Raw genomic sequence first — 13,614 nt, forward strand, 5'->3', positions numbered from 1 at the left:
AAATTAGTCGACTCGCGCGGTTTTTTCCAATAGCGGCGGTGGATCGCGGATGGTGAGCTTTGCGTTCGGTTCAAAGCGGCTACCTTTAGTTACGCGGTTTCATTGGTCATTTTAAAACGGTAGAATTTTATATTCGAATACTTGGCAGTTGTTTGAAATTGAATTTGTATTTATCAGCGAACTTTCTCGCTTGAATTCGCGATCCCCAGGTACGAAGCAGAATTAGAAGTTCGCGAGACATTTCAAGTCGTGGATTTTTAAAACCGTTTCAACTCTCGACATTTTCAGGCGCTAATTAAATTCCTTTCACCGAATTACCAGCCTTCACTTAAGGTTCGTATTTGTGCGAGCCTGGAAGATTTTAATTAAAGACTGTTAACTGTAACGCGAAATGAGTAATCGAGGATAACGAAATTCTTAAAAACTACAATAGATTAGTACATCTTTGAATAGATGGTTCGTGAGAAGCTTCGTCACTTCCATTTCGTACCATTTTTACCATTACTCTAAACGAACAGCGATATTCTCCATCAGTTCGCAGCATCATCGCACCCCAACCGCGACATCAACCCCGCTTTCATGGCCAACAGATGCGTTAACGTTACTTTCTATTATCTGTCGCAGAGTTTACGCAACATGATGACAACCAACACGACGGATGCCTGTGAAACCCGTGATCTTTGCCAACACGGTGGGATCTGCATTTCCACGGACAGTGGGCCCATCTGCGAGTGTCGCTCTGGCGATTATGAGGGCGTCTATTGTGAGAAAGGTAGGTTGTTTTACGTTGGGATGCGTGGCTGTTTACGGTCGTCGTTGATGCCATTCTGGCCAGGAACTCCAGCCAAAGAGAAACGATCGTAGATCACGTTGAATCGGTCGACCGCGTTCGAAACTTGATCAGCGCCGATCGAGCCCTCGCGCGAGGCTGTACAACGATCTGTAAGGGATGATCTTGGTAATTGCGGGCAATAGTCGATACCACGATTCCTATTCTTTGGAAATGATGGCACTTGGCGAGAGGTTTCTGTGGTCGATTGGCAAGTTTGGGTATTGGCGGTTTTTTTTTGTAAATTTTGGCATTGTGATTTAAATTCGTTTAGTTTGCGAAAGATCGCAATGTCTATGAGTATCTATTTGATTGATGCGAAGGTAGATTCGTATAGAAATCATTTTTAGCAAATTATTTCTGATTTTCAACGAGAATTAATAAACCATACCATGTTAATTTGTCCTTTCGTACCTTCTGTTCACTCGTGTTATGCTAATTACTTCTCGAGAAATTAATTCTCAACGAATTAATCTCGCGAAACGAGGGAATTTGTCTGTGAGAGCTAGTATACATTTCGATTAAATATTTTGTTTAGTTGTGAAAAATATTTTTTAATCTTCTTTCAATTTTTCTTCTCGGTTTTACTTCAACCCTTTTAAATGAGATGATGAAACATGTAATTCTCATTTCATTGGCTTAAACACTTTCATTTTTGTGTTTTTAATCGTTGTTTAAAACGTTCGAATCGATATCACATTTGTTAACTTCCTGAAAATAAATTACGGTAGATAATTTAAATATCAACGATATTAAGAGAATTTGAAACCTCGTGAACGTAATACATTAAGTAATGAACGAACACTTGGATATTTATGGGTTAATTGGACGTAATCCAGTCAATCAATGTTAATTACAGTTAACAATTGAGGTTACGTTAATAATATGTAGACCCATAATTGATGCAGATATGATATCGATTCATCAATGCTACCCGCGAAATTAATTACACATACAGTACATGCAATATTCAAATTTATAATAATTGATAAGTGAAATTCGAGTCGTTTAATGAAATGATAAAGCAACGATGGATCTGTAATAAAGGCACAAATATTAAAATGATAAATGATGAAAATCTGAGGATCTCTAAACGCTGTTAAAATATTAATTTATATATCGTACACATTAGCAAATAGCATCGACACAATCCTCGCTCATTATCCACTGTTTTATACTTGATAATTATTTTCATATTTTAATTAGTTATGAATAATTCTGCTATTATTAAAATTATCTTCTCCCACTAAAATTACAAAATAGACGTATCGCTTGAAAATGATGAAGAAATAATCCCCTCGCAAGGTCGGAAAATATTTAATTTTCAAAATACCAGCGAGAACTTACTTCAGTCCCGTGTTTCCCGACAATGCCAGACGATAACGAGGATGCATAGCACGTGGAAATGGTAAAATGCACGCTCGGTTTTAACGCCGCCGCTTTTCAATAACAGAATTTTCCGTCGTCTGCACGCGGGGGGGAAGTACGATTTGTTATCGCAGCGTCGAACGAGTGCTCGGAATATCGCAGAAATATTTCGCGTCCCGCTCATTCCGGGGACGCAACTCGAGCATACAATCCAATTAATCGCGATACCGACGCGACCCCTTTTCGCAATCGGCCTTTTACACCGCTACACTTTCCGCGTTGTTAATCCGTTAATGCCGTGCCAACTCGAGTTTCTCCTAAAAAGCGATATCGATCATCCCACTACCCCTTTCGACGCTCCAATCTCTAGCAACCAAATTTTCATTATTTATAGAAACTCGTGATAATTCTCTCGCGCACTTCACGGCTATTATTTCATTAAAAAAACTTCTGAAAAACTTCCAGAAATAAATCACAGCAAATTTACTTTGGCAAACCTACGTGGATGAGGTTGCATAATGATTCTTTGGAATAACAAAACAAATAATTTATTTTAACAGATAACAAACTCTATGCTCGCTCTATGTCTGGATGCTATGCCGCTCAAATCTTAACTAACTCCTGAGGGCTCTTTTCCTTCGCATTATATCTATTTTTGCCCCTCGTTTCAGTGTTAAAAAGGAGGGGGCATGTTCGTGGAGAACATCCTTAACCCTCGAAGACGAAGAGAAAGTTTGGAGTCAAACATATGTTTAATGTCTCCAGTCTCTTCGCTTCGAGAGTCAAGTCTTCTCTTCCACCCTGCGCCACGGGGTGCAAAGGCAACTATAATGGTCGCCACATTACAAAATACCACAAAATACACTTCGAGCATCTTTGACTTCTCTGATAGTTCAAGAAACACGAAAACTTAAAAGTATTATTAAATCTGATTCTAATAAAACGTTAAGATTGTCGCACAAGCGTGGAGCACCATGGAACGCGAACAACCAAATCCGTTGGGCACACGAGAACAACAGCCAGCCACTTAACTTAACAAAGACGCAGGGTTAATTTAATCCAAGCTGGCGAATCAGTCGAGAGACACGCTCCCCCGCGAAGAAGCCTCGAAGAATGCGAGATCACGTCTCGACGGATTTAAAAGCCCGCGTCCCACGCGAGCGGGGGTGCAATGTTCCTCCGCGAGCGACCAGCCGCTGGGATTTATTTTAATTGCGATTTACTATGCGACGCGAAACTTCTGAATGCACTTACGTGCTAATGCCGTCACATGGTTGCCAGGATCGACCCTCTCCGCTTTGTTGCTCGTTTGTTACCATCCTGAAAAAGGCTGGCCGTCACGCGACAATGAATTCACGCGAGTTTCACCCCTTCCGCGACGAGCCACCCTCTCTCATTATCATACGTTTGAATAAGCTGGGAACTTTTATCTTGGAACTCTCGTCGCGTTTAGAAAACTCGCGGCACTGATTCTCGAAGTTAGCGACCTGGGAAAGGGTTGATCGCATGACTAATCGGGGGTTGCAAGAGTTTCGTTTGCAATTTTTTTCGTTTCTTTTTTTTTGTAATTGATTTCGTGAGAATGCGTTGCAATTTTGGGATGTTAATTTTTGGTGTAAAAATATATTCGTACGTGGTGGTCTCGTGGATAATTGGTGAAATTTGCATACTTTGAACGCGGTGTAATCTTTGTAGCAAAGTGAAATTGGACACCGCGTACGATTGTATGTACACAGCTGTTTAACAAATTGTTCTCCCTCCACCGTTCCGTGTCATAACTTTTGACCTTTTACGCAGATAACAGTCTGTTCCCCTTTCATTATCTTCAAGCCCGATTGTTAAACAATCGTGCATTCGTTTCTAACTTTGGGCTCGCGTGCGTGCGGGCCATTTCGAATGGGGAAAAAGCGGCTCGCCTCGAACCTTATTCCGCGCTGCATTTAAACGCGTCCTTAACTCCGTACTTTCGAACGAGTTCGCTTTTAACTTACTGTGGCGCGAGGGCTCTCGCGAGGGGTCCGTTTAAATTAAACAGTTGTCAAGTCGGAGGCAACAAATTACTTCGTCCGCGAGCAAAGGCGTGCGCACCCTCCCTGGTAACTCGACGAACTTCCTCCTCGCGAGATGGTTTTTCACTTTCGCCTCGAATCGCGAGAACCTCGAAACAGAGGCTATTCTTATGGAATAAAAGATGAGGAACTCTTCTCGTCGATGGCGCGAGCCACTTCATTCGCATTCGAAGATGCATTTCTCCTTTCGAATTGGATAAATTCTTCTGGCAGAAAAGTAGAGAACGAGAAGAGCATAAGAAATGATGGAAATAGAATGAAATAGGATGTATGTTGGAAATGGGGTATAAGTAAGAAATGCTTTATTTTATGATTAAAATACTGCTTCATCGAGCGATTCGTACAGCATGTCTTGTTTCTTTGATAAATTCGAGGGGCTGAGGTGCACCCCAAGTGGCAGAGCTGGGGTGGTTCCTTAGTCTGAGGAACTATTTCTGTCAAAATAATAGTCCAATAATATATTTACGATTGGGGTGTATAAAAGAATATTAGCATGCAATACTGGAATTTCTATGTAAATTAAATGGGGATTGAAGAGTGGCATGATAGATTTGCAACGAATGCAGCTATTTTTTATTTCATATTCAATAGAACGAAAAAGGGACTCTTTTTGTTAGCAAACAGATGGCAATTGATCGATGATTTATTTCATACGCAAATAATGGATCAGGCTTGGTCGATCTGTCGTTTGTACACGAAACAACACTGATATTTACATATCGATAAACAGTCGAGGAAAATTGATCAAAATTCACTCCAAACATTACTGAATTAATAAACAAAACTATAGAGAACATAATTATCCAAACAACTAACGACACAATAAATGAATTAAAAATTATTCGAATCATAAGAGTCAGCCGTAACGAAAGCGAATGACAAAAAGGAAAATAATAGAAAGAAGATAATTCATTTCGTCTCGTCACGAGTGTTTTTCTGTCGAATAAAACGCGAAGGTATCAGAGAAAACGGTCGTTAAAAGCAGATTTCCTTTGGCGGGTATAATTACACCCGTAATGGTTTGTCAAATTTCCTCGCGCGCAGAAGAATACCTCACGGCGAGAGAAATCATCGCGACTACCCCTTCCAGCCTCATGCACCCCGATCCTTTTGCGAGATTCTTTTTTTTTTTTTGCTACCCCCACGGTGTAAAAGCGTCGCTCTCCTCCGCGTTATTTGTAAGAGATCCCAGCGGACTGATTATTCTGACCCTAATAAATCCTGCGGGGGTTCGTTTTTCTTCTCGCGTTCCCATCGTAACCGGTGTGTCCCGTCGCCGTTTCATCGTCCGCCACCCCTTTCCTATCCGCGGGCAGCCCTGACACGGAGCCTCAACGTGGTCATTAAACCGGTGGAAATTACGTTATATCGCGCGTAACGACCGCCTTTCAGAAGGACAATCGCGGCGTTGGAAAAAGCTGTTAACGGGGGAACGTTGAAAAATTCCACGAGAAACTCGGCCTGGCTTAACTTTCGCTGTAATTACGCGACTCTGATGAGACCAGGGAGTGGCCATTGCTCGCGAAACCCGTCGCGTTGCCATTCGTCAACCGTTATCTGCGATGAAGCCGCGCTAATCGAATTGTAATCGAAGTTGCTGGGACGGATGATGAGTGCACGTTCGAGACGCAAGTTTTTGGTGAATTGTTGAAGATATGAGAGGAAGAAGAGATGGTTAACAAATCACTTTGTCTGTTTTCGAGAATACCCTCGTTGTATTAAAAGAAGAAATTTATTTTCGTCTTCTTAACCTCAACGCAGTTCGCTCCATCGTCGAATGGAGAAGCTTGTTACTCGATAAGCATGGTGGAAAGCCTCGTTTCCTCGTGCCATCTCGTAACAACGAGAATCTCGATAAAGATCGATCGTTCGACGAGTGGAATGGAAACGGTTCGATGATAATGTCGACGATAAACAGGCTACAGAATGAGCGAGGAATGTTGGCATCGGCTTCGTTAGAGTCTTCCTCAAGACTGTTTGACTGTCGACCTACATACCCCTGTCACATGGCGCGCCATGCATTTCCATACACCCCTCGAACGAATCAATCAGTGATTATATCGAGGCCAACAGCGGCTCTGATTACAATCGATCGGTTCCGTCCTGATTAAAATCTCGATTTGATTGTTCACCCCTTTGTGGTCGAAGGGGTGGCATTGTAGGCGCTGTGAATAGATAATTTCATATTGGCACAGCGGATCACTGCGTGACACTGGCGCTACGTTTCACATTGCACGAATCGCGTGGATAGCGGCCACGCGAGCCATTATTTGTATCATAGAAGTTGCAGCAGACGTTTGGCATTAACAACATTTATTTCTCATCTCTATTTCAAGCATACATTTGAACTGAAAATATTTCTTAACTTGGACAGTGGATCGCAAGTTTACAGGAGCAGAAAAATATAGAAAGCACATTGTTTGCAGGAAGTTCGAAATATTTTAAGTATAAATATAAATTTTTTTTTAAAATCGCGCTATTTAAATTTCTAAATTCTTTGAAAAGCAGCGAGCAACAACGTTATATACAGCCAAACGTGGAACGTGAAGTTGAACAGAATTTGTTATCCTACTTAGCGACGAGCAGACGAGCTGATTATAACAAACGATTCGTCGTTTGTTTAGAAACGACCCCGTGATCCCACGGCGGGGAGCAGATACGAGTTATGAGGCGAATTAGCAAAACATTTGTCGGTGTAATGAAACAGTCAAATGAAATAGACAAATTAGTGGATGCTGGTAAATGAGAATGGCGAACATCGTGCCGGCTAAATTGCGGGGGTGGTATTTTCCTCCTTAAGATCGTTGATTGTTGACCCAGTTCTACTGGTGAACACAGCGAACTGGCACGCCTTTTACCTATTCTACAACTTTGCCCAACTCCCGTCGGCCTTTTAATTAATTTATTTTTGACAATTACTCTTCCCCGTGCACCAGTAAGAAGAGAGAAATAAGAGGTAGGCGTTGCTCCCAGTACAATACATTATAAAATAGCCTGTACAGAAAATAATTGGTAGCACTAGTATCTTACAAAAAGCATAAAATTGCTTTCTTAAGTCGTTCCGCCAAATATTCGAAATTTTAGACCAATTATATTGGGAAGGGCAAAATTAACGAGCAATGCAATTATTACTTCTGCTATTAGAATCAGTTGAATAATGGATACTAGATACAACCACCGCAGGCTATTTTCTATCGATCTGTTTCAATTAACAGCAATGGCCACGCACATGCTTCCTCATACATACGCGCGTATATAAAATCGGTACAAGTCGAATGTACTGAAGCCAAAAATTAATCGTGCCATCTCATTAAATGATTTTTGACGTTCTTAAAAAATTCCAAAATGCTGCATCGTGATATTAAATCGTACAAGTTTATTTCTCAATTAATAAAGAAGATGGAATTGATTTGCAGTCTGGTATGAGGCGAAACTTTCTCAAGTTTGATTTACGAGGCAGAGTGCATGTTATAAAGGCGTGGGTATACGAAATTGTTCGATAACCGAGTCTGAAGTAGAAGTAGCAGTATTAAGTTTATTGTTACCGATCGATGTATAGCAAGTTTCCAGTCCCCGAGGACAATTGATCGTCGACCTATATTTCGCGGAATTCCGTGCAGCTACGCCAGGAATACACCTGTTAATTTCTATTGACTGCGGTTGCATATTTCTCTATTGGATTACGTAACGAAACCGTGATTAACAAAATGCTTTTATTGGATAATATCATAAAACTGGTCGCCAGTAATTTGGGGATATAAAATGTCGAAAGAATTCTGTGGATTAGTCAACAGTAACGTATAAAGGGAATTAGTGAGAATTTTTTTACTTTCCTTTTGAGAAAAATTGTTTGTACGAAGAAATTTTTGTAATGCAAACTTTTTTCGATTAATTTTATTAGTTAGAATTAATTGCAGAAGAATTGGTTGATTATCCTTTGTCGTGCAACGATTTCTTCTGCGATTAAGTCTAATGTAACAAAATTAATCTAAGAAAGTTGGCGTTACGAAAATACGACAAAGGATAATTATATTGCATTTAAATAAATAAAATGTTACTAACTTGCTGTTCGTTTAGACTTTAGAGGAGTGTAGAAATACATATCATAAAAATCAAAATAGATTTGCAATAATACAGAACGAGACACGGAAATATAAAATCAGCGAAGATAGTAAGTAGTATCGAACGGTGTATGGTCAGACATACTTATAGCTCGATGCAATAGCCTCGTATTTTCTACGAAACGACAACTAAAATTCCTCTACAGATACATTGTATTATAAATAAGTAATAATCATATATATTTTCAAAAATATAGAATACATAAAAGAAATTCAAACAAATATAATCAATGAATATCCATCAAGCAATTAATGGTATTAATAATTCTCATAATTCATTTTACCACGTAATAACGTTAAAAGCATATTTCATAATAATTAACTGCGATAACGATTGAATTTACATATGCAATCGTATTTGTCGAAATAAAAAATTTACACGTTTTAATGACCGTTCGTTTCGTCAAATTCACGGTGGGACGGTCTCGAACGGAACAACGCGTGCCACGAGGATTAACGACGCTGACTTTTAGTGCGTCAATTAGTTAATAGTACCGTTTAGTCATGGTTTACCGATCCGACCATGATCTGCTTGTAATTCCTGGCCGTGAACGTTGAATTAATTCAGCCAAAATAGTCACGATTCGTTGCTGGATTTTACTGACACGACGGCGCGCCGCTGTTTGAGTATCAGCTGGTGGCTATTGTTTTCCGTGGCCGCGCGATTCGGTGTAAACCGATCGAAATGAAAAAGAAATAGCACCTATCGTTGAAGTATTTGAAGTTCGACGGGGTACAAACGTTTACCCAATTATTTTAAATAATGACGCGACGCGTCAACCACGCGATTCGACGCCGTGTCGCGTCCGTTGCGCGATACCTCGCATTTATTTCTCCGTTAGCTAATTTAACGTGGCAATACACATGTATATCATACGCGTTATTGGTTACACTCGTAGAAAGTGAATTGATTTTATACTGAAACTTTTCTATTCTTTCTTAATAAAATTAATAACGTGAAACATATAACATTAGAATGAAATTTAATTATTTGTTCAAGCGATTATTCTTGTAATCTGAATTAATTTCTTCGATCGACAATGGAATAGATATTTTAATGAATGATACATGTTAATTTTGCAGTTACTCGATTGTCTGTAATTAAAAAAGAAATCCTTCAGAACGTATCGCTAAATCTATCGCAGTTTATACGATTCCTGCACAGAAATTGCCACACGACGCGACACATTTAAATGCCGCGTCGGATGGCCATGATTAATGGTCGGAAATTTCACGAGGTACAAGCGGGTTTAATTGTTTCTATTAACCCTTGATCATCGTTCGTGAAATTTTAAACACAGCGCGCAGCTCGATCCCCAGGATATTACGACACGGTTAACGGCTCGCCGCGATCGGAAGGGGAAAACATTTCCGTGGAAATTCCGGCGGTTCAGAGGGGGTTGCAAAGCGAAATTAGCTCGCATCGATGGATTCGCAGGCAGCAGGCTTGTGTACCGACCAGAATACGGATTATTACGTTTTTACGAGCCACGGAGACGCGATAATTCGTCCGCAGCCGAGGAGGAAGAAACGGAAAATGTATTTTCGATCCCGCGTATCGTATCACTGCTGTTGGGGGTGTGTTTTACGCGCCGGATAAGTCGCTGGTAATTTGTGGCTCGAACATTGTTCGAGAGTTGTTTAGCGTAAGAAAAACAGGAGTTTCAAACTGTTCGCTATGCTTCTTGCCTTCCTGGGAAAAGAAACGAAATACAGTGATCCATGTATCTAATCTAACAAGAAATAGGGTTGTTTTTTAAATCAAAATTCGATTCAATCATTTTAATTATACACTCGAGATTATAATAAACTGGTTTCTATTCAACGAACGATATCTAAAAAATAATCGTTTAAATAGAATTATGAAATCGACGTCTAAAGGGCGCACAAAGTTTCTGATCTTTCGCGTATAATTCCAATTTCTATCCTAGTGGGAAGGTTTTACGATAATATCGCTTATCCGACCGCACTCGCACACGGCATGGTTCAGTTTTTTCTACTTCCGTTCTTTCCTTCTTTCTGTTTACACATAGAAGCATGGAGCACGGTGCTGCCTACGGCGGGCGCTGATGATTACTGGGCGTGGGAATACAGTGAGTCACGCTAATTACTAAGCTAAAGGGACCACGATAATGTGGCCCAGGCCTGGCTAGTGGTACAGCTAGTACATATTGATGAGTAGTTCGTAGCTCTCGTTAATGCATTCCGTACGACGTCGCATAATTCTTGCGCACCTGGACCAGTATCGCCCACGTTCACTCGCTAGAGTAGGTAGAGAGGCCACCCTTGTCGTATCTTTCCTGTTCGCATCCCTGTCCCCAGTAACTCTGAGCCTGGGTATTTTCGTGACACGATCAACTTCCGTGTCTCTGATTGTTCGCGACTCGTGTTGACGAATTACTCGAGATGGCTGGTAATTTATCGAGCGTCTGTCACGAACATATCTTGGGTAGTTTGACAGTTTGGTAAAGGATCATGGATTGATCTGTTTGGTGTCGATGGTGTGTGATAAGTGTGAAGATATTGTATGTAGCATCTCGTTGGTGTATTTGTAATTGAAATAAGTATAGAATGCTTGAGCGAAACGTGTTGGTTTTAAACTGAGAATGTGCTGTTTAATTATAGAAATATTTAATCGTCCTGTAAAATGTATTATACGTTGTTCAGTATGGAAGCAAGGAAAGTGCAGCAGCCGCGAGCGTTCGCACGCCATTCTGCTGATTAATGAGGTTCGAGTATTATTAAATTCCTTATTGCTTAATAGTACCTTCACCATTCGAATGAAATATTTCCTCTAACCCACTTTTTATGCTCAAACGTTATTCGTAGAGATCATTCGAGCGTTCGAAGAAGAACAGATACACGAAGTAAATTTGTCCAATTTACGCAAACCGTGTCAGTTGATCGTCGAGATTCAAATTAGAGCGCGAGACGATACTTCGAGAGTAACAGCCATACATTATCGAAGTAAAAATAGACGAGATACGGCGCCATTTGTTACGCTCGCGAAGATAATAAGGCTTTCCCCAATTTCTCCTGGCGATATATAACGCGGCTCAACTGCAGCGTTGCAATTAACATGGCTAGACGCCGGTTACAAGTACCGTGGACAATGATTTAATGGTAAAACCGTGGCCGATAAATAATCCGCGAAATTTCAAGCAACGTCAACGTGGAGATTAATCGGTAAATTGCCTTGCATTCTTTCTAATCTTAGCTCCCGGTGCGCCGCGGCTGGGAGTAAGATAAATCGCACCTCGTTAGTTTGATTAATTGATCATTCACCATAGGACGCGGATACCCCTCGATATAGATCCCACGGCCAGAGCCCCTTAAGTTATCGCAGCTCGCTCGATTTCCAACCGCTATCGAACAAGAGGAAGCGAGGAGCGTGTTAATTCCGATTCGCCTTGCTTTTCACACGACCCAACTCGTCGCACTTTCGCTAACAAATCGGTCGACAATTGAATCTGGCTTTCTGTGGTTCGTTTTACTTTTAGAAACCACGATTTATATATTCGTTCTGTTGCAACTTGTTCTCAGCACTTTGGAACAGTTGAAGAAAGTATTCAGATCGTCGAAGGGGTTGTTATTCGTGTTTCTGGTTAAGCATTTTATTGATGTTTCTTTTCGCAAAGTGATTCATATATTTCACTCGTTCGAGTGTCTTTCGAGCATACGAAAATTAACGCGTTTATTAGTGTTCATTTGATATCGAACGGGTGCAGAGATGCGAGCGCTGGGGGGTGGCTGGAACAATTTAACGTACAAAGGGCGGGCCTGGCTCGACGCAGGAACGGAATTCAAGCTCGAAATTCAAAAGCGATGCGGCAATCCTGACCGGCCGTAATTCATCCCTTTGTGCCCAGATTTGTTTCCAATGAAGACGCATTGTGCGAAAGCGCGCCACCCCGCGCGCCCGCTGCGTCTCGTATGGTAATTAGCTCTGCGATTCATTCGGGATTTCTCTAAACAAAAAATCCATTACACATTGGCATTACCACTCACGGAAACGTCGTTCACGTTCTACAGCCTTGCCTCTTTTGTTTCCGTTGTTTACTGGTCCCTGATACGCCGCTGCGTGAACCGCACAAATTGCTGAATGATTTACCTGTACGAGCGTGAATGTCTGCTTTAGACTGAGATGCATTTAGTTTGAGAGGATTAAAAGTACTTCGTGTTACGATTAATTATTTTCAATCTTGGTCAAGTATTTCGCGTGTCTCATTAGAACACGAAAAGAAACATGAAGTTTCAGAACTTTGTAAGACGATATTAAAGAATTGTAATGTAGTAAAGCGTTTCTTCCTATCGTAGAGCGAGTGATGAATGGCAACAGTAGCTTTAAAAGTGGAACAGAAAGTCTAGTCTCGCTGAAGTACAAACAGTTCAGTCCAGAATTAAAACAAAAGAACACACACACTTACGTTATGTAAAAGTGTGGTAAATACCTCGTTTAAATGCAATTGCAAGCTTACTAATTAAGTACGCTTTACGATGTCGAAATTAGATAACGTATGACGAATCGAGTATGATTAATACAAAAAACTCTGATAACCCTATTTCTGTCGCTGTATTTACGTGTCGAACCTGGCAACGAAAAATAGGGGATGATTAATGCCACATACTGAGCGAGCGTAAGTATAAACCAGTTCATTCACGCCATTAGAATCAACTATACCTCTTGTCTCCAAGGAAGACTGTTTAAATTAATTTTTATTTGAAAATCGACGAATTACTATGAAGGAAAGTCGAGTAGAATCCATTGAAAGACAACGAAATAGAAAAACTGTGTACCCTCAGAGGAGAAAAATAGAGTGAGAACGAAAATACTTTCACGTGCGTTTGGTGAAACAGTTAAAAATGCGGGTTTAGCTACAGCGAGGGGTAGTAAGGGAAGTTTAAAGTTCCACAGCGCGACCACTAGGACGTAATATTCCCTCCGCTCGGGATTTATACCGCAGTAGCGTGCGCCGTGAGAGAAATTGCAACGCAGAGGAGAAAGGGAGGGTCGAAAAGGGGTTAGGGGTGGTTCACTGGCTCTCTCGACCGCGCCACCAGGGTTGATCGTAGATTATAAACGGTCGTTTTGTTGCGTTGTTAGCAGATGTCTGACGCGAATGCAGGCTGGAGGGTGAACGATGGCGTCGTTGGGGGTGGGACAGTCGCTAATTAAGTTTTTCACGCAGAAATTCGTGGGGTTGGACTAGATGGCCTTGCTGGCGCT

The 13,614-nt window shown here is 41.0% G+C and overlaps 1 protein-coding gene across 9 annotated transcripts in view; it reads left to right on the forward strand.

The window, feature by feature from the left end:
* Nrx-1 (neurexin 1) overlaps nt 1-13,614 on the forward strand; it is a 345,279-nt gene that overhangs the window by 121,804 nt on the left and 209,861 nt on the right. For all 9 annotated transcript variants that reach the window (XM_076893320.1, XM_076893321.1, XM_076893322.1 and 6 more), the window contains exons 3-4: nt 625-772; nt 10,421-10,480. In XM_076893320.1, the coding sequence (XP_076749435.1) occupies nt 625-772; nt 10,421-10,480 (208 nt within the window). The remainder of the gene's footprint in view (nt 1-624; nt 773-10,420; nt 10,481-13,614) is intronic.

This window comes from Xylocopa sonorina, chromosome 4 (genome assembly GCF_050948175.1).
Source record: "Xylocopa sonorina isolate GNS202 chromosome 4, iyXylSono1_principal, whole genome shotgun sequence".
NCBI lineage: Eukaryota > Metazoa > Arthropoda > Insecta > Hymenoptera > Apidae > Xylocopa > Xylocopa sonorina.